Genomic DNA, 23,238 nt, shown 5'->3' with positions numbered 1-23,238 from the left:
GCGCTTATCAAGTTCAGGGTCACGGTGGGTCTGGAGCCTACCTGGAATCACTGGGCACAAGTTGGGAACACACCCTGGAGGGGGCGCCAGTCCTTTGCAGGGCGACAAACACTCACACCTATGGACACTTTGAGTTGCCAGTCTGCCTACCAATGTGTGTTTTTTGGGCTGTGGGAGGACAAACATACATCATTATTTTGTTCATTTATTCATATTACTCAGGGATTTCAGCAAATCCCCACAGTGCTAAATGTGAGTGTGAATCCCATGTTTATGTGTGAAGAAGTAATGATGTAGTGATCTTCAATTTGTGATTTGTGATCTTCAGTTTTCAAATTTCTAATTTGTGGCCTTTAAGAGCCTACCAACTGACAAACAAATACCACAAAGATGAGGTTAAATTGAGCTTAACATACACAATGACCACAGTGAAATACGAGTACTGGTTAAATATGGTGCCACTAAAACCTGTTTTTCTGAACAGGGCTGTTTAGACAGGAGAGGAACGGTGCTGTGTCGTTTGATCACTCTGGTATTTTGACCAAAGCATTTCACAGACATTGTTAGGACCCCCATAGATCTGTGACTTTGTAGAAAAGGGGTATAGTCTGTCCCTAATCATTTTGCGAGGTCCAGCATGTTATTTTCAAAGAAACGGTGGAATGGCATGAAATGTTCTTTCATATATATTTGCACATTATTCATTTGGAATGGTATTGATGCTTGATATAAGCCACTTATTAACCTTCACATACATTTAATGCCACTAATTGGAACTAACTTTATATGATGTTACCGTTTGAGGCTTCAGTTTGAGGGACACACTGTACACAAATGAACACAGTGCTATATAATGAGGAATCAGAGCTGCACTATCGTGTTTACTTTGAGGATATATAAAAAAAAGATGCATACCTTTCTAAATTTCACTCAGTGACTTGCTTTATTCAGTTTATATCGTGTTGTTGCTGAATAAGTGCCTCTGCAGGCTTTGTTTTACATATGTAAACCAAACTGAGCTTCATTTTTGCTGCATGGTTGTGTAGTGACATCACTGACAGTATATAAACTGGACCAAGTGATCCCACTGTTGGCACTTCCTCACCAGCTTCTCGTGCAATTTGGCAAAATTGTGCTGCCAATATTTACTACCTTCAAGGCTAAGCACCACTTAATGGACCTCCTTGAATATTTCACATTATTGTAGTCACTGACAGATATAAGTATGAATTAAAATGAAAATAGCAGCTTAATTTGCTTTAAAACTGACAATTTTATTAAATTGACGGAAAAACCCGAGCTCGCTACAGAAATTCTCGAACGCGACCGTGACGTCACTGGTGGACAACAGCCGAACGACGCCGCGGTAAAACACCGTTATGACTGACTGTTATGACAGTATCTAGCTAAATAACCAACATTATTCATGACAATAGCCTAGCAATAAGCTAAACTCAAATGTAGAGGTACCGTTATTCTTGTAAATGTGATCGAAGTCGAACTCGAATTCATCCGACACTATAAACCTCCGTAATGCAGCTACGTAGCCGAGTATAATCTGAGACACCGAGTTTAGCGAGTCAAGCTAACGTTAACTAACACCAACTAAAACAGGCGAAGTGAGTGTCCTTACCCTGTTTACCTCCATGTTACAGAGGCTCTTGAACACCTTTCGTTGGTGTCCTTACATGCCCATATTGTTGGAAAAGCGCCAGTGAAATGAGCTACAGATAACGGAGTGAGCGGAGGGTCCTTTCCAAAGTGCCCGTTTAAAGTGGACAAATTTAGTCCATTTTCTGGATATTTTGGGATCTTTGGGTCATTTGTTCACAGATGTCCCACTGTACATTGAATGATTGCAGCCAAAAACAACACACCTTTTCCTCATTGTGCATTAAATTAAGTGCAGCTTCTAGAGTGTTGTCCACCATCTACGTCACAGGCAAGACGCCTATTAGAGTTTCCCAACACCGCTGAGGGGGGGGGACCAACGATCTTTTAAACCTTATTCCTTCAATTAGTAAGAAATAACATGTTTTCTGACTCTCAATAAACACAAGTTAGGAACTCAACCACTGTGTTTATTTGTTTTACACTTTCATAGAGCTGGTGCCTTGCCTTTAAGCAGGGGTTATCCAACTAACGCTATGTAACTATAGAGTCCTGTGTTTGTACGAATACTTTAGATGAAACCTTAATGAAATTCAGAGGATCTGGAAAGTGAGCCAACTAGACTTAGGCTTTGCAACTTGGTATCGGACCAATTACATTCTCACTATGCTAGTAGTATGCTTCTGGGTAATTAAATAAACCCACGTGCTGCGGATCAGGCACCAAAACGAACACAGGTTTAACGAAGACCTTAGAAGGCTTCAGCTATTAGGATGCAGTAAGTGATGTATTTCTTTATAGATAGGGTACTGTAGTGGCAATTCCTTATGTTACCTCTTTTGACCTTAGAAATAGACCATTGTCAAGCAATTAAAGAATTGTAATTGTCTAATCAAACACATCAGTCCACTGATTTTAAACGGATGCGGATCATTCGTATTTGCACAGCTCCTTTCACGTAGGCAGCAGCTGTAGGCAGTTTTTTTTTAATCAGGCGTTCAGTGCGGCAGCCGCGAAAGAAGGCGGTGTGGCTGGGGCTAAGGAGGGCCGCGTCCCAATCGCGCTCTGTTTTTGGACACTTCGGTCAGAGGTATTTCCCGAAGTGCACTGCGAGTCGGAGTCAAGATGTGCGACCACAAATAACAAACCGAACTCCAGTTTCCACTATATATATGTATAATGTGGGATTGTTTTCATGTACCCGGTGAATAATCTAGTTTGTTGGGGGAATTCCACAAAAGAATATAACACAGAGATAATCCACTGGGAATGTCACGGTATTTTTCAACTGCCTTATTTCCTCAATAACTCCAAACCTCAGAGCTGTTTGAAATTATTTTCTGGACCTGAGCTTGCTACTTCCGAATATGTTTATAGTTTAAATGTGTTTAACCGCTGAAATTGTGTTCTCTATAAAGACAAAACCAATGAGGGAGAACGGATGCATTTTGTAACGGCTTCATGCGACGAGGGTGCGCAGTGTAGTGTTCAAGTGCGCTTATTGGGACGCGACCGAAGAGCAGAGGTCTGTCGGCTCCTCCTTTTTTCTCTCCTCCTCCTCCTTTTCCTCGGCCCTGTAGCTCTCTTCAACATGGCCGCGAACTGAGAGCCGCTCTGCTTTATCACCGACGCATTGCACAAGGAAAAAAAAAAAAAACCCGAAACCGAGACGAGTCTCTTCGCGTTTGAAAGGCGTTGAGCCGCGCAGATATGCTGTCCGACGGCAGTAAAGGCGGGTAAGGGGGAAAGAGACAGAAGGGGAAAGGGGGGGTTGAAGAAAGAGTAGAGAGGGCCAGCAACGGTAGATTTGTAAAAATGCCCCACGGCGTCCGTCTGCCCTGGGAAACGGCTCATTTCTCGCCGGAGTTTAATTCTGGAAGATCATTATAATTTTCCATTCCACCGTAAACGGACGCCAGAATGTGTGACTACCTTTTTTTAAGTTGGAAGGGAAATTTGAATGAGAAACTCACAAGGTTCATAGCACAAGCGACTGGATCACTAGCATCGGCGCGAATGGGGAGCAGTGGACGGCTGTTGTTCTGTTCTGGTGAAGATGTTCATCTGGAAGGGTTTCACGTGGTTTGGTCCCATTATGTCCTGCGTGGTAATGGAGGAAGAGGAGTAGCAAATACAGGCGATGGGGGAAAAGAGAGAGTAGAAATGGAATGTGCTTGGTTTACTCACAAAATTCCTCCTAAAGCAGGGCATAGTCTTTTTTGCGTTTCCTTCACAAGTGGAAAAGCCTTTGGGCCTGCTTTGGTTAAAGTTACCTGTTGATGGACTGGGAAACCTTGTTAAATTGTTGTGACTTGTTCATTGTGTCACCTGGGAAGACAGGTTTGAGTTTGTAGCTTTAAATCTATATTTTCTGCTCTTTATTAATAAAGAGGATACATCTTGGTCCAGACCTGAAGTGCTCCTAGGAGACCCTTTTAGATTAGTATTTTAAAGTTCTATGAAATTGCTTTATTTTTGAGTAATTTGTGTGTAGTCTTTGTTTGTAATGGAGCTCCTCCCTGTTGCAACCCCCTAGGTTGTTAAGGTAACTGGGTGTGATCTGTGTTGGGGGAGTTTTGCAGAATGTCCCCCCGTGGGAGAACTGATTAGTTGGTGTCTGTAGAGGGGGGAAAAAATCCCAGATGTGCTGAAACAAACCATATGTGCTCTTGCAGTGCATTCATGGCAAATAATTGACCCGCAGCTCGAGATGTACCACTTTTAATATGCTTCAAAATGGAGTGTTTAACTTAAGCGCTTAAGATGAGCATCCAGAAACAGGCGGTCAGGCTCAGGGTGCTGTTGAATTTAGTCAAACAGGTGGAAAAAAGTGAAACCAGTGTGCACAGACTCCTCAGGGCTGCACTTGAACGGTCTGATCTACTCTTCAAGGAGTAATAAACAGCTAAATATTATGTAACACTGTGCACTACAGGTCTAGATCTGTTACAAAATTGTGCAGGATGTTTTTAGGCAAAGCCCTGAAGCAGTTTTTATTCATTTCATCATTTGTTTGCTTTCCCCTGATGATGTTACTCAACAATATCGATTTGCCATCGCTACCCACATCTGGGGTAGGGCCTTGTGTGTGTAATAGACAAGAAGGTTTTCATTGAGTATGAGCTGGGTTCTTAAAAACAAGGCCTACGGCTGATTTATACTTCGACACAAAACTATGTAAATGTTTTTGTGTTTCGATGAAGAGAAAGGAGTCATGGCGAGGCATCGCTTGCAGTCGGTGACATGCCGTCTTCCAGAATTTCTGCTGCACGTTGTGTGACTCTGTAGAGCTGAAGACAAAATGGTTAGCTTTCCTGTAGTTTACAGGAAAGTTTACAAGGCTTTTTTTGTTATGGTAAAATACATTGTCTTAAACCTGACTTTTGCAGAAGTATAAACCAAAAACAAGTTATTGTTAAGCTGTATAATGAAAGCCTGTATGATTCTTCAAATACACGCTACAAATGCATTTTCAATGGTGCTACTTGAGTAATGTTCACGGACTCCTCTAATTCTTGGTGTACGTGTACAAAAATTCAAGTGCATGCTACAATGAGTAATTATGCGATACACTTTTTTTCTATGTTTTCAGAGACTTGCAGGATTTGAAAGGGACTCTTTAGTTAGGTTAATAGTTTTTAGACTTAGGGATTATTTGTGTTTCATCTGCTTTGTCGTGTAAATATTACATGAACAATAAAAATTAGCTTGTTGAATTTTGCTTTTGCAGAAATGGTGCACAGGGCTGCCTCCGTCTGTGTGGCAGGACGACTTAATAGGGGGATAGAAAGGTTTGATGTTCTCTACTTAATGGTGTAGGCTGCTTTCTGTTATTGATCTCAACTGCTTTTCCTGTTATCCATCTACCTCCTAGCATCTGTTTTCTGGTGGTATCAGATGCTTTTGATGTCGTTGTTGGATGGTGATAATTGCATTGGTAGAATTCTGTTCGTAGCCTCTGTTTAAATTAGTGTTGGTCTATTATTATTATTATACTTTTTTTTTACTTATGGGATTTGGGGATTTGGTGTTGTCCTAGACACTTAAAACCATTATTTCTTGTTTAAAATAGTTAATATTTAAGGCTTGTGGGTACACTAGCTGTTTCTGATTGACTGTGAAGGTGGTTTCATGGGTGTTTGATTCCAATATGGCTAAGATTTTATGTCTGTGTACATGAGGTTTTGACCCTGAGTTTGGGTGTCATTTGGCTGCAAAGTTATTTATAGTTAGTGACCCAGATCACCAGCCTGAGCCACCTTACCTTGCGTATTTTGCTCATGTTCATTTCTCTCTCATTCAGGAGACTTCTGTTGAATGTCAGATTATTTAGTTTGTGACAGCTTCAGGAAGAATACTGCTTATATTTTATACTTTTACAATCTTACTCGTCTATTTCGTCATTGTCTTATCGCCTGTGCACTGTCTCACTCTCAATCCACTTTTTTGGCCTTCTTGAAGCGCTTGTCTTTCCTTCTCTTCCTCAGTGATGATATTCAGTGCAAAATGTCTCTCTCTCTCTCTCTCTCTCTCATATATTGCACAAGGGATGTGAAGCAGGCTGCAGTTGCTGAACCCACAGGTCCTGTTGCTATGGAACTTGAGGAACGCCCAGAGTCACAGAGTGCGCTGGCTCAACCTGCCCCTCAGGGGGCGCCAGAGACAGCGGAGTCACGCCCTGATGAGGTAATGAGGCCTTCTTTAAAGTGGCCCATGCAACAAAACATTGCCAAGGTACTGGGAAGGAGTGTAAAGTATGAGGTTGTGTGTTTAAGTCATAAGAACGTGTATCTAAGTCATAAACATACTTTCCTTTTAGCTTAATTTGAAGTAATGGAGCAGCATCATTTATTATACAACAGAGACAGGTTAAAAAAAATTGAAAGTGGTCAAACCAAAAAGAACAAAGCTACTGCTGTATGTTTTGTTTTGGGCTTTTTTATGAACTAAGGGAGAGGATTCTGTAATGTGTAATCATTTTATTCTTGCTCCTGAAGAAGAGTTTGATTGAAGTTTGACTGACTGAAAAGAAACCAATACAATTTTGGGTTTTCCATTTGAGATTTGTAGCTGTAAACATATAAAGCATCTCTCAAAGAACAACCCCCTCTCTTCTGTCTCTTTCTCTCTCTCTCTCTCTCTCTCTCTCTCTGCTAGCTGTTATTAGAGCGTCCGGGTTTGAGGATGGTTAACAGTGTGTGAAATTAGACAGCCTTATATTTGCTGATGGGTTTGTGTATGGGTGAGATAGGACAAGCCATTGTTTGTGAATATATAGCATGTTAACACCCTTGGTTATACTTCAGTTGTTCATTTTGTCATGATGGAAAGGTTTTTTTTGTGCCCTTTTCCCTGTCCTCCTAAAATTACTTGGTCAGTTGTACAAGGAAAATGATAGTGTAAGGCCAGGTTTTTTACTTATATAGTGTTCACGCTGTGCACACACAGGTCAACATTTAACCCTAACCCTAGCTTAATAACTACTACACTGTAGTTTCTGAGTCTGTTTGTGTTGTATGAAATGGATAGTAGGTCAGTACTGTTCATTATTCTTGAATAGACAGACATTTAACTCTAGCAGCAGATGATCTGTGTATAGAAAGGGCTTATGCCAAGGTCAGTATATAGCATGCAGCTGTTAAAATGGGTACCACTTGCCCATGTTAATGTAGCTGTTACAAAGATACAAAACATTTTTGATTTACGAGGCACACATGATGAACATAAAAACACAAACTTACTACTTGGCTGAAAAATAGCTGCTTGGAGTTTTTGTTTATTTATTCAAAATATCGTTTGGTATGGTTTGAGAGCCCATGTGTGAGGGAGAAAGAGAGGTTAAGTCTTATAGACATTCAGTGTGTTGAGGAAGCCAGAAACCTTCACCACCTCTTTCCATTTCCCTCTTTCTTACTCTCTCCTGTTTCTGTTTCACTGGTTCTCAGTTTCTTTCTCCTTTTATAATGCCCCTTTTTGCTTTTTCTGTCACCATGTTTCCTCTTCTCTCTTTCTTTCCTCCAAATAAACCCATCTCTCTCTCCCTCCCTCCTTCCCCTTCGCTGTTCCCCTCTCTTGATCTGGTGGTATGACTGTGTTGTGTGTTTAAAAACCCAACTGATTGCTTTGTTGTGAAGGTGAACTCCCTTCTTCCATTGCTCATACTGGTACCTGCGTTACTACCTCCACCTCTCCTCTACCTCCATCACCTGCTGAGCTATGTCCCAGAGGCTCGGCTGCAGCTGAGCTAGGTCCCCCCAGAGTCAACACTGCACACTTAGCATCATCTGAAGGAGTCCTGGTGGATTATTGGCCACGCTGGTCACCACACGTTCTGTGGCCTCTGATTGGACTGCTCAGGAGAATGCCACCAGAGTCAAGTGGCAACTATTTTGCAAAAACCCACACCTGCCCTCGTGGTTCACCTACAGTTTGCAGCCACGACATCATGGACAACTTGATGCTAGACACACTGTCATGATAGACATACAGAGGTTTACATGCTATGACCATTTGTGTGTTTATCTTGCAAGTTCAGCAGTATGCACTCCTGTATGGACTTCTGTGGACTCAAGGTCACCTACTTTCCTAATGAGTATTTCACCTGCAGACCATCTTCAAACTTTTACGAATAGAGTCAAGTCTTCCTCTCTCTGCTGTATTGGAAAACGTTAACAAAGCTCAGTGTCCGAGACACAACTGTGGACTATCGTTTACCACTGGAATCATCAGCCTTTTGGATACCGACACTGAAGTTTTTGGTGGAATGTACCCCCAGTTTTTCCTCAAAGAAAGACTAAAGAACTTTATGGTATACCAGTACACATTTTGACTTTTACGATTTGTTGCTTGTCCTGCTGCCAGTTTCAAACCGTTCTACGTTTTTGCAAGAAGTCCATGGACATTCAGTCCAGCCGTGTCATCTCAGTGGATAAATACCTGCCTGAAAGCAAATAACCAAGGACCTTAAGCATTACCAGATTGGGGACTATACATGCCATTTGAAGTGAACCCCTTACGCGGTGTGGGTCATGGACTTGTACTTCATCGTCTGAGTGATAGTTCTTTTGAAAGTGACTTTGGACTGGTTTCTCTCAAAACACTCTGTCAAAATGAGTGCTTTTTGGTTTGAACACTCGTGCTTCTATAGACTACATTCCAAGTTTACTTGGATATGCACTTCATCTCGACATCATGTTACTCATTCAAAGACTGTTTCTGCTCATCAGAAATCACAAAAACATCAAAGACCTCTGCAGTTTGAGTCAGAAACCACAAAAATCACTCATCGAAAATCACTCCTTCACAAAGCAAACTTCCAAAAAAGCAGCCCCTCTCAGCCGGCCAATCAGCACACTCAGTTTGTGACCGATTCCAGTCCTCACTTCTCAGCCTCATCTGATTGGATCCTTGTTGCCTAGAAACAGTGCACACTGCCGTGTGGTTGGGCCATAGTCAAGCCAGTGAGGAATCAGGTGTCAATGGTACCAGGAAATACCCTTTTTTTTCCCAAGATGCATTTATTTTTAATAGTTATCACAGTGCGTTTTGATTTTTGGATAAAAAGCAGGGTTGATAGGATTTATTTTAGGAATATTTGTCTGACATTATTTAGATTAAGCTTGGGGTGATGTTTTAGCCATGTGATGGAATAGACAGTATGGGTCAAGCATGCAATCTAACACATTTAAAATGTTGTAGTATAATGAACCGTGTGTATTGGACAGGCAGTCAGGCAGGTGATGAGTTGAGCATTAAATCTTTTGTCTGTCAGATTGTTAGCTTATCTGTTATGGTTTCATTGATAGCTCTGTATCTCTTGTGTTTTTTTTTTTTTTTTATTTTTTTTTTTTTCTCTTGTTCTCTATCATCCCCTTTCCTGCTGCCCCTCCCGGCCTGGTGTTTGTCTGTCTCTCTCTCTCTCTCTCTCTCTCTCTCTCTCTCTCTCTCCCTCTGTCTCATCTCTCCCTGCACCCACTTGGGTCTTTCTTTCTTTTTTGGTTTTGTTTTGTCATCCTCTGTCTTTTGCAGACTACCACTCCAAAAGCGTTTGCTGCACGCAAGATTTCACTGACTAGTAAGTATTTCCCTTTATTTTGGGCAGTATCTTTTTAAAGCGGTCAGTGAATAAAAGCCAGTAACTCTCAACTTTTTCCTTTTTCCCCCTATAACTGCTGCTAATAAACTAGTTTGACTGAGCTGTGTCTTGTGTGTTACTACCTATCCATTATATTTTCATGTATCTGTATGAGACTGATGATTTTCTCTTTAGGTACAAAGCCAGAGGGAGCATCACTGACAGAGACTGAATCTGGGGGTGCAGCGAGTAGGAAGAGGAGGTGGGGCTCAAGCACAGCAGTCACTGCCAAGAAGCCTTCGATTAGTATCACCACTGAGTCACTAAAGGTATGGACTTGAAGAGTGCTCCAACATAGTTGTTCTAGTTGGAGGAATAGTGTGGGTTAAGTCCGGTCATCCGTATCAAATATATTTCTAAGAGGATATCCTAATTTTAGTGTAACCGTGTATTTAAGTTGTTCCCTATTTGCAGTCCCTGATTCCAGATATTAAGCCACTGCAAGAGGCTGTGGTGGAGTTGCACCCAGATGAAGGCCGTTTCTCTGGGGATGAGGACTCCAGTCAGCAGGCTGACCGTGAAGAGGATCCGGGTCTTAAGATTAGACGTACTGTAACACAGGTAGGCCTCTTGTCATCCAGGGTTTTGGAGAAGACTTCTATAACTTGAGGTTTTAACAGCCAGTGTCACACACAACATTTATTATTTAAGTCATACATTTTATTTTGGGTTTAATTTTTGTGGACTGTGTATTATACACTGTTCAGCCACAACATTTGATTCTCTTTACAATGGGCACCTTTCAAGGGGTGGGAAATAACGAGCAACAAGTGGACGGTGAGTATTTGAAGTTGGAAAATGCGATGTGATGGAAGCAGGAAAAATTAGCAAGAGTACAGATCTGAGTGACTTTGACCGGGGCTGAATTGTGATGGCTAGACCAGTGGTTCATGGCATCTCTGCAGTGGCATCTGTACTATGGCAGTGGTTAGAAAAAGTGATTTAAGGGAAGGACTGATGTAGGTTGCTTAATACCAATTGCTCACTGGAAGAAAATGTTAACCCATCAGTTCTGAAGAGTTGCTGTCACACACATTTCGAGAAAGGTCTAGCTGCAGACATGTGTTCTAGGCCTCACATGAACCGTCAGCCTGTAAACGTCAATGCATTCTCTGCCGCAGTCACTGAATTATGTTGAAAGGGAGAAAGGAAGATATTTGTGCTTCATGCGTGTGTTATTGCTGCGGTGCTGCATCACACATGCTTCTGATGTGAACAACTACACTGATTAAAGCAGTCTATTGTGCACAGCATGTCACAGATCATTGCAGAGCGTTTTCAGCGTCTGGTGTGAAATTTATGGATAAATATTTAACATTTCATAACTTCAGGTTACAATCTTGCATTTTACTTGGGTTTTAGATTTATTTATTTATTTATTATTTAGGTATTAAATATAAAATATGGTGGTTTAGTCATTTGAAATATTTGAACGGCTTCGGCACAGAACAGAACCTTGGCCCTGTATGAAATTTAGTAATGATGCAGGGTTTTAGAAAATTAAGATTAGCAAAAACAAACCCCATGTACTGTTGAGCTGTGACTGACACTGATTGGACGTTAGCTTTTCATGCTGATAAAAGTGGAATGAAATATTTGTGGTAACATGATTTTAAAAAATAAATAAATAAATAAAAAACAGACACAGGGAGAACACACCACACTCCTCACAGACAGTCACCCGGAGGAAACCCACGCAGACACAGGGAGAACACACCACACTCCTCACAGCCAGTCACCCGGAGGAAACCCACGCAGACACAGGGAGAACACACCACACTCCTCACAGACAGTCACCCGGAGGAAACCCACGCAGACACAGGGAGAACACTCCTCACAGACAGTCACCCGGAGGAAACCCATGCAGACACAGGGAGAACACACCACACAGACAGGCAATCGAACCCACAACCTCCAGGCCCCTGGTGCTGTGTGACTGCGACACTACCTGCTTTACATTTAAAATCAGTCAGAAAGCTAGTAGATATTAAAATAATTATAAATTGCAACTCTAATGTGCTCTGGTACATTACATGATTCATTACGTCATGCCAGTTAAGAAGCACGTTTTTATTATGTTGCGCCTGCTGCTTTAAGCAGCAGCGCGCAATATATTGTTCTTCTTAAGTCATATTATTTTTATTATTATTTTTATTATTCCGCGTTTCCTTGTCCGCCTAACTAGTCCCGCAGCTTTCGAGCTATCGACTCCGTTCCACCTGGAAATCGTGCGTCCTATAGCGACGATGTGGGCTTGTATACAGCTTTCCGATACCCGCACTCGTTCGTCCGCTACACTCGTTTATCGCTCCGTTTTTCCCCAGTCATTTCTATGGAATTAATTTTCAAAGTGCTCTAACTCGGTCATTTTTCAAGCTACGGACACGGGATTTCAGACGGTCGGACCCGGGCGTACCGGCTCCCATCACTTCCGTTTTCGGAATTTTTGCACTCATCCTTCCCTTTCTTTTCCTCCTTCAAAATCCCTCCATTCATTTCAATGGGAGGCTCTTAGAGTGGGGGTGATGTCATCCACTGTAGTTTCAGTGGCAAAAAGCCGTTTTTTCACTTTTCAGCCGAACAAATCGCCATAACTTCCTTATAGTTTCACCTAGAAACTTCATTTAAATTTTAAATGGTAGAGAAACTTGTCCTTTCTAAGACCTCTAATAATAATTTGAACATTATTGAAAATACAGTTTTTGAGTTATGAATTTTTGTTCGGCACTAGGGACGGTTTCGGCTCCCATAGGGTTCAATGTATTTTTGGAGCAGCTCAGAGTGCGGTTTCTAAAATTTTCTCCTGTTTTTAACTCGTCATAACATGCTCAATTCTCACTTAATCTGCAAATTTTTTATACCATATCGATCCCCAGACTCTCCTTGTCGCAACGGTATATACGGTTAAGTGATGTGGGGAAAACTTTCCGAGCTATAAGCATTTGTTCGGAGGGTGGGTACGCTCCCATAGGAACCCATTGAAATTATTTTTTTTCTTTTTCAATTTTCTGCCGAACATTTCACCATAACTTCCTTATACTTTCACCTACAGACTTCATTTAAATTTTAAATGGTAGAGAAATGTCCCCTTTCTCAAACTTGTAAGTTTCAGACCGTTTGAGAATACCGTTCTTGAGTTATGAATTTTTGTTCCACACTTGGGAGGGTTTTCCTCCCATAGAGCTCAATGTATTTTAAGAGCGGCTCGGCACGCAGATTTTCAAAACTTTGCCTGTTTTTAACTCGTAATTACACCATCAAATCTCGCTCAAAGTGCAAAAATTTTTACACCATCTCGAGCACAAGACTCTCCTTGTCGCTACGGTATGCTTCGTTCAATTTTGGTTGGGAAAAGTTTTCGAGCTACGGGTGATTTTTTGGAGGGTGCTCCCCGGTCGAAATTCATTGAATCATGAGTCTGTCAGTTGTGTTCTGTGAGCGTGCGTGTGAGAGAGACAGAGGGGGGAGGGGGAGGGGCAGAGGCAGACACTGACGGGGAGAGCTGTGAGGGCCACAGAAATACACAGGCAGTCTGTAACACTTTAAAGGTCATTTTTAAGGGGGACGTCTTAATTATCCAAGGTTTCTTAAGGTGGAATTTTTAAAAAAGACCTCATTCACAATATACTGGCTGTCTTTTCAACATTTTAAGACGCGGATCGGGGGACGGGGGTTTAGGCGGCGCAACATCTCGCGTTTCCTCCTGGAAATGCAGACCTCTAGTGTTACGTTTGCTGCCCTTCATTCTGAGGATCGTTCATTCTTGTCCGGTTAACTCCGCCCACAGTTTTCGAGATATCGACTCCGTTCAAAGTTTCATTCGTAGAGCTTCCCTGTGGGATGCGGGCTTGTATACAGCTTTTGGAAAAGTTAAATAGTTTTTGCACAGTAAGCATTTGAAGTTTCATATTTTCTCCCATAGGAATGAATGAAAAAATGTCCATAAACTTTTGTCAAACTTTCAAACTGCTGTCACACGGTCAGTTTTCGAGCTAGAGACACCAGAACTCAAACGGGCAGACCCGAGGGTCCACGGTCCCTCCACGTAAAATTATGGGCCGATAGCCCACCCGCTTCATGACCTTTGACCCCGTTTTCCATTCACGGCCTACAGAGCTCCATAGAGTCCAATGTAAACTGCTGTGGGAGAGTGCTCTCTTAACATCCCACTACCGACAGCTTAGCAGTAAACTCCTTCACCATAAGCGTCGCCTAGTGACCCACGCGGGTTTACCGTATCGAGGACCTCGCTTTAAGCGGTAAAGACGCGGATCGGGGGGCGGGGGTTTAGGCGGCGCAACATCTCGCGTTTCCTCCTGGAAATGCAGACCTCTAGTTTGAATAGTTATTGGTCCGATATTGGAATTTTAGCTGAAATTACAACGGATAACATGACACTTCTTTTAGTTGCTTGCGCATATGCACTGATGCCTGTAACTACACAGCTATGCCTACTGTGTGGAAGATATTCAGTTTCTGCAGAAAACTATCTCTGAGATTAAAGTTCTCCACACTCTTCGCTACAACATAAATCATAATCAATGATTGTCAGTGCACATACACACAGATGGCGATAGATACATAGAGGGCACGTGCAAATACAAACACACACATAGCTTTGGGGCGATAGGCGAACCCCCCTGAGTTCTCTGAGGCTGTGTGTGTGTTTTCTCTCAGTCAAGGTTTTTGGTCGCTTGTTTTCTGCCATCAGCGAGCGCTAGAAATGTTGCCCATTGCTGCAATGCAGTCAATGGAAGCAGTGCCCAATAGCTAAATATATGAAAAGGAAGCTTTCTTTTCTCCATATTGTATATAATACGTTATTTAGTAATTGTAATGTAGATGTTAATGGCTCTATATAAAAATTTACTTCAGTAATTAAAAAATAAATTACATTTCCACCAGGGAGAGGAATGGCCTAGTGCCCTCTATTGGCCAGTTGAGGTTGGTATTGTGGCTTGCTGTGTAACGGGCTTCTTAGTCATGCACCATCAGAGTGCCTGTTCTGAACCCGTCCATCGCCAAAAGAACCAGACATTGGGCCAGAGAGTGTAAAAACTGGACCGTGGCACAATCAAAAGGGAAGACAGGGAAGCACCTCCAAATTCCACAGATTTTACTCTGATCAAACGTGCGCTGGGAAAACTACTCTAATCCATGGAGACCCCAACTTACTGCATCCCACAGGACACCATCTGACCTCAACATGTCAGAGATTTAGAACGGGCAGGTCGTGTTAATGTAATGACTGACAGGTGTAAATGGATTTTTTTGTGTGTGTGTTTTTCTAGATTGTCCCAACTGAAGGGCAGGAGAATGGACAGAAAGAAAAGGAAGATGATGATGACGAGGAAGAGGAGCAAGCAGAAGTACAGAAGGAGAAACCTCTTAGGAATCAGGGGCGGGAGAGCTTGTCAGAAGTTGCCATGGAGACGCCAGAGGGGAGCAACAAGAAAGGTGACTATTTTTGGTGTTCATGTCCCTAGACTTGGGTAGAAAGGTAGAATCAATAGAGAAACATGTCTCTCTTCATTCATCTGATAAGAGGAATCCATCTCTGTGCTAATTTTTAGTGACTCCTAACGATTCTGTGGTGCGGCGTTCCATCAGTCAACAGAAAGTGTCTGTTACCATTGATGACCCTGTACGTACAGGTCGACAGCTGTCCCCTCCTCGAGGCAAAATTTCTAACATCATTCACATCTGCAACCTGGTAAGTACTCCCTGGGTGTGCTGAAAATGGCTTGTAGAGGAGTAATAGTTTGCTTAAACATGGCCACACAACTCTCAAATGAAGCCAAATATATTGTCATTTGTTAAAATTAAATATCTAGCACGAGCGGCACGGTGGTGTCGCAGTCACAGCTCCAGGGACCTGGAGCTTGTGGGTTCGATTCCCGCTCCAGGTGAATGTCTGTGAGGAGTGTGGTGTGTTCTCCCTGTGTCTGCGTGGGTTTCCTCTGGGTGACTGTCTGTGAGGAGTGTGGTGTGTTCTCCCTGTGTCTGTGTGGGTTTCCTCCGGGTGACTGTCTGTGAGGAGTGTGGTGTGTTCTCCGTGTCCGCGTGGGTTTCCTCTGGGTGACTGTCTGTGAGGAGTGTGGTGTGTTCTCCCTGTGTCTGCGTGGGTTTCCTCTGGGTGACTGTCTGTGAGGAGTGTGGTGTGTCCTCACAGTCCAAAAACACATGTTGGTAGGTGGATTGGTGACTCAAAAGTGTCTATAGGTGTGAGTGTGTGTGTTGCCCTGTGAAGGACTAGCGCCCCCTCCAGGGTGTATTCCTGCCTTGCGCCCTGAACTGGATAAGGGTTACAGATAATGAATGAAATATCTAACCCTAATGAAACTAATCTCATAGAGTTCTGGTTCATATTTGATTTAAAATAAATGAATAGCTTGCTGGTCTGTCAGGTGGTCAAAGTGCCTAGTTACTTTTGTAGGTTTTTTTTGTTGTTCTTTCTCACCCTCCTTACAGTTTGCATTGACGTATTTACCTTTGTGTGCAGGTCCGCCCCTTCACCTTAGGCCAGCTCAAGGAGTTGTTGAATCGGACTGGTACAGTGGTGGAGGAGGGCTTCTGGATCGATAAAATCAAGTCACACTGCTATGTCACTGTGAGTGTCTCATCCATTTAATCTTTAAACATTCTGAAATTAAATCACGGTTCACTTTGAATCTGGTTGTTTACTTTAAGGATGTGTAGCAAATATTTGACTGTAGTGTTTGAGTAAACGGGTCTGATGGTTCTCGTTTCTTGCTCAGTATTCTAGTAAGGAGGAGGCAGTAGCAACTCGTGAGGCACTGCATGGAGTCAAATGGCCGTCTAGCAATCCCAAAGTGCTCAGTGTGGACTTCTGTGAGCAGGAGGAGGTATACACATTTTGTACCATTAGTTGTGTTGTTCTAAAAGCAGTAACTTGACAAACATGAACTTTCCACTACCTCAAACAGCCAAGATATGTTTTGTGAATTTTGCCTGTTTAGATTTGCCCTGAGCTAAAGGGTTAATTTGTATTTTTGCAAAAAATGGCAGCTCATTTTAACAAGTTAAAGCTTGTGCAAACATCATGCCAAATGATTACAACTGCTGTTTTAACTAGCTTTTATTCATTGTGCCACTGAATGACATGATCTTATGGATGAACTAATTTCCTGAATTGACCTCTGGCTTATTTCCCTCTCTGCACTTGTCTTTTTCTGCCAATCCTACTCTTCCTCCAGTTGGACTTCCACAAAGGTCTTCTGCCCGGAACCGATCCGCGGGTTGCGGGACCTGGACCCCGTCCTGCCGCCCCTCCCCCTCCTCCTCCTCCTCCCCCTCCTCTCATGCCCCCAGCACGGGAACGTGAGCGAGAGAAGGAAGTAGGAGCTGCAGCAGTGAGGGACCAATGGGCTGAGAGAGAGCGGGAGATGGAGCGCAGAGAAAGGACCCGGTCAGAGCGGGAATGGGACAGGGACAAAGTTCGAGACTTTGGCAGAGACCCTCGGGAAACAGGCAGAAGATCGCGATCTCGTGACAGGGACAGGAGACGCAAAGAAAGAGGGAAGAGCAAAGAAAGGAAGGTGGAAAAAAAAGGTGACAATGTGCATTGTATCTAAAAGGGTTATGTTCAATGCTTCTAGGTGCTAGGTTTTATTTTTTTATTTATTGTTTTCTTCATTTAAGACACAAATTCCAACAAACTTTTTGTCTAATTGGCTCCTACCTGGAGTTTAGAAACGTTCAGCTTTTTCCTCTCGTTGTCTGCTTTGCTTCATCTCCATTTAAAAATTCTCTACTAATATTGCACTAATGAGTCTTTTCTGAATGCCTCCTTTTCATTTGACACAGAAAAACCAGAGGAGCCTCCTGCCAAGCTACTTGATGATCTGTTCCGCAAAACCAAAGCTGCTCCTTGTATATACTGGCTGCCCCTCACTGAAGAACAGGTCAGAGACCCCTACACATGCGCTACTAAAACCCAGACCAAATAGATGTAGTTCTAGCTGTCGCTCTCTCTACCTCTCTGTACATCTCTCTTTCTGTATATCTATCTCTATATATCTATCTGTATATTTATCTATCTATCTCTGTAGCTATCTATATATATAGCTATCTATCTCTCTATATATTTATCTATCTCTCTATATATTTCTCTCCATCTCTATATATCTATCACTATATTTCTCTATCTAGCTATCTCTATATATCTAGCTATCCATCTCTATCCTTCTGTCTTATCTCTCTTTCTCTATCTAGCTATCTCTATCCATCTCTGTCTAATCTATCTCTCTGTTGCTCTCTCACACATTGGTGGCTCCCTCTTTCTCTTATTAACTCTCAATTTACACGTTATGTTCTGAGGTGTTGTAGCTACTACGCTGTGATCCCTGGAGCACTAATTTTAATAAACTTTAGATGAGTGAAGTAATTGGAATCTCTCCTCCTTCTCCTCCCACAGGCAGCTCAAAGGACTCTGGAGCGAGCAGAGAGGATGAAGGAGCGAGAGAAAATTAGGAAAGAGCTGCAGGAAGAGGAGGACAAAAAGCGCGAGGAAGAAAGCAAGGGGAGAGCGCGTGCCCGTGAGAGGGAGGGGGGGAATACAGGAGGCGGGGGAGGAAGCTCCAGTCGACCAGCGGAAGGAGAGAGGAACAAGGAAAGAGAGAGGGAGCGTGAGAGGGGTAGAGAGAAGGAGGCAGAGAAAAGGAGAGACAGCAATAGAGGCAGAGCAAGCGATTCCAAGCCTGCAGCAGGGGGCAGCAGACGCTCGCGAAGCCGTAGCAACCCCTCCCGGGACCGACGACGCTGAGTGTTTTGAGAACTACTCTTGAGTGTGTGTTAGAGAGAGAGAGAGAGAAGTACTTGGAAGAGTATATGGATTTCCTTTTGCCTGCTAAGGCCCAAGTATGAAGCAAACCTTCAACCCTGAAAATGACTAAATGTTATAGTTTCAAGGGTTTCATGCTTGTGATTATTATTTTTTATTGTTGTTTTTTTTTTTTAAATGACCACATTTATACACGTTGGTAGCGTCACAAGCACATTATCTGCTGTACATCCTTTTTATCTCATGGGGCTTCCAACGTGTGTGTGGTTGTTTTTTTTCCCTCAAGTTAAAAGTTCAGTTTTTTCATAATATTTTGTTTTCACGATTAGTCACATTTTTATCCCACATTCAGCCCGAAATAGACTTGTACATGAAGATCCCCACAGTGTTGGAGGAAGTATCCTCCTAGTCAGAGATTTCTGGGTGGTCGTTGTTATAATAACAGGCAGGGAAACTTTATTACACACTTATTCCCACTCCTGAAGTGTCGTCTCCCTCCCACCTCCCTCCTTTCTTTTAGTATTTTTTTTTTTAATTTATGAAAATTAGATATAGCCGGCGGGCTGTAAACGCAATATGGGATTTGACGTTTATTTCTACATTGATCTTTTCTGTTTTGAGGCTTTAAATTATTTCTGTTGACGACAAAAGAAATTCCCCTAATTAAAGAGTAGTTCTGGCCACAGCCTTGTGCTAATTTTGAAGTATTCAGACCCCAGGCTTAATCACAATCTGTGAAAACCCTAAAGCACTGACAGACTGACTACTATTATGGATTTCTCCAAAGTCCACCTACAGGGAAGTGTACATTTTATGAAGGAAAAACCAGTCCCTGGTTAAAGCGTCTCATCTCTCCCTCTTCCTTCATTGCCTCCATCTCTCTGCGTCTCCCCTCTTCCTTTGTTCTCCTGTTGACTTCTAGTCCTTTAGTGTCCTCCTCTGTGAATCAAATAAGGGAGAAGTCTAACCTTTATATAGAAGAGAGGAACAAGTTTTAATGTTTTAAAGTTTTAGTTTGAAAAAGATTCTTATTTGCTTTTTGCTGAGTATGCAGAATGTATAAAGAATAATAAAAAAGTGACTAAAGAAAGGATGTGTGAAAGTTGTTTATTTAAGTATCCGTTTGAGCTGCTTGACCAAGTACGTCGTTGTTGACCTTAAGATGAAAACATTTATAATTGGTGCTTTGTGAACCATTGTACAGTAATGACGGAAAGCATGGCTATCAACTCAGGCCAGCTCATTTGTCTAATTATGGAACGCCGTTGGGATCTAAACGTGTTGGATTCTCCGTGTTAACGTAGCGTATAATTTCATGTTAACACGCTAAGTTTGGGTATTTCGTGAATCATGATGCTTTACTGCCACCTACTGGTGTTTGGCGTTATTGCTGAAACAACATAAAGCCTTAACTTTCCAAATAACGGAAAAATTCCAGTGTTTAGTATTCTGAACAATTTATGAGATTTTGTATAAACATTATACATATATAAATACGTTTAAAAGCGCACACACATATATATATATATATTAAACCCCTCACTTCAACCACCACTAAATTTACTGCTGAAAAAAAGCCCTTTTTAATTTTAATTTTTTTGTTCAATTTCATTCTGAAGGAGATTTATCCTCTCAATGTTTATATAAAAGTAGATACACAAATAACAAACGAATAAATTAATGTATCTTTAAACATATTATACATGTTTACAGAAAGAGCAGGATCTGGAAAGTTAATTTCACTATGGGTTTGTATTGACATCATACTGTTTAGCAGTATGCTAATAAAAGAATGTACATAATTTATCAATGTGAATTAATTACGTCTCAGTATGTGAGAATAGTGATGCTTGTTTGATATAAAATTATGAAACGCTTAGTTATAGTTATATAATAATGTGCATGTTTACAAATTTTAAGGTACTAAACACCAGAGTTTATTTATTGTGAAAAATAAACTTCCAGTTGCTATGGGGATCAGCTTAGTATTGCTGTCTTCACACTGCTCACGTAGGGCTCAACGTAGCCATAGGTCAGCGCTCAGCTCACTATGTTATGAATAATTCAGGTGAAACGTAGGGACTACGTTCAGAAAGGATTTATGTTTCGTGTTAGCTACAGCCTGTGATGTAAATCATATCATGAATATGTAAGTACGCCCGGAATTGAGGCCTCCCATTGGCGAAAACCTTACCAAGCGTGTAAACGTGTCAATTTTGGTCAAGTTTTCGGTGTTAACACCCACATTTTTAATAACGTGTTAACGCGCATGTGTTCACACGTTTAGAGAATATAGAACGCCATTGGGCTCTAAACGTTTGAACACATGCGCGTTTCATCTGAATTTTTCATAACACAGTGAGCTGAGCGCTGACCTGTGGCTACGTTGAGCCCTACGTGAGCAGTGTGAAGACAGCAATAGTAGTAAAGCTGATCCCCATAGCAACTGAAGGTTTATTTTTCACAATTAAAGACTCTGGTGTTTAATACCTTAAAATACCTCTCATAACATGCTCTAAAGCTTTTCATAATTTTATATCAAACAAACATCACTATTCTCTCACACTGTGTGTGTGACACTGAGGCGTAAATCAGTCACAATGATAAATTATGTGCATTATTTTAATAGCATACTGCTAAACACTACGATGTTAATACAAACCCATAGTGAAATTAATTTTCCAAATCCTCCTCTTTCTGTAAAAATATATAATATGTTTAAAGATACATTAATTTACTCATGTTTTATTTAATTATGTGTATCTACTTCTATATATACATTAAAAACGTGAGAGGTTAAATCTCCTTCAAAATAAAATTGAACTAAAAAATCTGAATTAAAAAAGGGGCTTTTTTCAGGAGTAAATTCTGTGGTGGTTGAAGTGAGAGGTTTGTATCAATAATTATTTGTTAATAATATTAATAATAATTATTTATTCAACAATATAACGTATTGTATTTATATATGTATAATGTTTTTACAAACTCTCAAAAAAAAAAAAAACATTTTCAGGATATTAAACACTGGAATGTTTCCGTTATTTGGTAAGTTAAGGCTTTATGTTGTTTCAGCAATACACCAGTAGGTGGCAATAAAGCCACCAATAAATACACAAACTTAAATAAACTAAATACTTAGCGTGTTAACACGAAATTATACGCTACCTATTAACACGGAGAATCCAACACGTTTAGAGCCCAACGGCGTTCTATAAATAATTAACGTCTGTCTGTACAATGATTTAACCTCGACTGCGGTCAGTGTTGACGCTGTAGAGTTCCCCTTTTTAAAACTGGCAACAGAACACCTGTAAATGTGGAGTTAAGTCTCAGAGCTGTTAATACGCCATTTGCACTCATTAAATGTCACCTGTTCAGGCAAATGGTGTTGGAAGTTGTTTTCTGATTAATTAAGGAATTTAGAAAGACTTCTCCGTGTGCACGGAACATAAATGCTTTTCTGACGTTTCAGACTTTAACAAACTAAAATGCAGTACCAGATGTAACACACTGCTTCACAAAGGCTGGAGACGTTTCACCCGTCCAGAATGGTGAATATATCCAAATGCTTAAAGGCTAAGCACCACTTAATGGACCTCCATGAATATTTTACATTATTTTAGTTACTGACAGATATAAGTGTCAGCGCCGCGGGTGGGTAGACGACTACTGACGTGCAGACTGACCAATTAAATGTTTACAGAGAAGGTTATCGACCAATAACGGTAGCTCTACAGTCAGACCGTCCAATCCGAAGATTTTAGGCTACTTCACCACGCCCCCTTCTCACTCAAGCGAACCAATCGGAGTAGGGGAGGGCGGGACTAGTTTGTGAACGAAACTTCTCGAAGTTCTATGTAAGCTCTAGAAAAACAAAATGTCGGACGTTTGTGAAATTCCGACCGGACATTTTTTAAGTCTAAAACAGAGGACATGTCCGGGTAAAAGAGGACGTCTGGTCACCCTAATCTAGCTAGCTAAATAACCAACATTATTCATGACAGTAGCCTAGCAATAAGCTAAACTGAAATGTAGAGGTACCGTTATTCTTGTAAATGTGATCGAAGTCGAACTCGAATTCCTCCGACACTATAAACCTCCGTAATGCAGCTACGTAGCCGAGTATAATCTGAGCCACCGAGTTTAGCGAGTCAAGCTAACGTTAACTAACACCAACTAAAACAGGCGAAGTGAGTGTCCTCACCCTGTTTACCTCCATGTTACAGAGGCTCTTGAACACCTTTCGTTGCTGTCCTTACATGCCCATATTGTTGGAAAAGCGCCAGTGAAATGAGCTACAGATAACGGAGTGAGCGGAGGGTCCTTTCCAAAGTGCCCGTTTAAAGTGGACAAATTTAGTCAATTTTCTGGATATTTTGGGATCTTTGGGCCATTTGTTCACAGATGTCCCACTGTACATTGAATGATTGCAGCCAAAAACAACACACCTTTTCCTCATTTTACATTAAATTAAGTGCAGCTTCTAGAGTGTTGTCCACCATCTACGTCACAGGCAAGACGCCTATTAGAGTTTCCCAACACCGTTGGGGGGGGGGGGGGGGGGGGGTTTGACACTTTCATAGAGCTGCTGCTTAGCCTTTAAAGCATGTCGGCTAGTTAAAAAATAAATATGTTAAAGGTATGAACACTGAAAAACACACAATACGTAGTGACACAATCCCTAGACTCT

General features: G+C 41.6%; 1 protein-coding gene across 6 annotated transcripts in view; it reads left to right on the top strand.

The window, feature by feature from the left end:
• acin1b (apoptotic chromatin condensation inducer 1b) overlaps positions 1-19,625 on the top strand; it is a 31,759-nt gene extending 12,134 nt beyond the window's left edge. Inside the window, exons 1-12 of one of the 6 annotated variants that reach the window (XM_066680457.1) lie at positions 2,269-2,389; positions 6,159-6,297; positions 9,640-9,685; positions 9,881-10,014; positions 10,160-10,306; positions 15,037-15,202; positions 15,319-15,458; positions 16,248-16,355; positions 16,504-16,611; positions 16,963-17,317; positions 17,573-17,670; positions 18,183-19,625. In XM_066680457.1, coding sequence (XP_066536554.1) covers positions 2,385-2,389; positions 6,159-6,297; positions 9,640-9,685; positions 9,881-10,014; positions 10,160-10,306; positions 15,037-15,202; positions 15,319-15,458; positions 16,248-16,355; positions 16,504-16,611; positions 16,963-17,317; positions 17,573-17,670; positions 18,183-18,530 — 1,794 coding nt within the window. In that variant the 5' untranslated portion in view covers positions 2,269-2,384 and the 3' untranslated portion in view covers positions 18,531-19,625. Of the gene's footprint in view, positions 1-2,268; positions 2,390-2,629; positions 2,702-2,865; positions 2,889-3,201; positions 3,348-6,158; positions 6,298-7,861; positions 9,093-9,639; positions 9,686-9,880; positions 10,015-10,159; positions 10,307-15,036; positions 15,203-15,318; positions 15,459-16,247; positions 16,356-16,503; positions 16,612-16,962; positions 17,318-17,572; positions 17,671-18,182 lie in introns of those variants that run through there. The other 5 variants (XM_066680458.1, XM_066680456.1, XM_066680455.1 and 2 more) reach the window with 5 other exon arrangements.
• The last annotated feature ends 3,613 nt before the right edge of the window (positions 19,626-23,238 follow it).

The sequence above is a fragment of the Hoplias malabaricus genome, chromosome 9 (genome assembly GCF_029633855.1).
Source record: "Hoplias malabaricus isolate fHopMal1 chromosome 9, fHopMal1.hap1, whole genome shotgun sequence".
NCBI classification, from domain to species: domain Eukaryota; kingdom Metazoa; phylum Chordata; class Actinopteri; order Characiformes; family Erythrinidae; genus Hoplias; species Hoplias malabaricus.
Note: the sequence above shows the minus strand (reverse complement) of the source record. Positions and strands in the feature narration are given on the sequence as shown.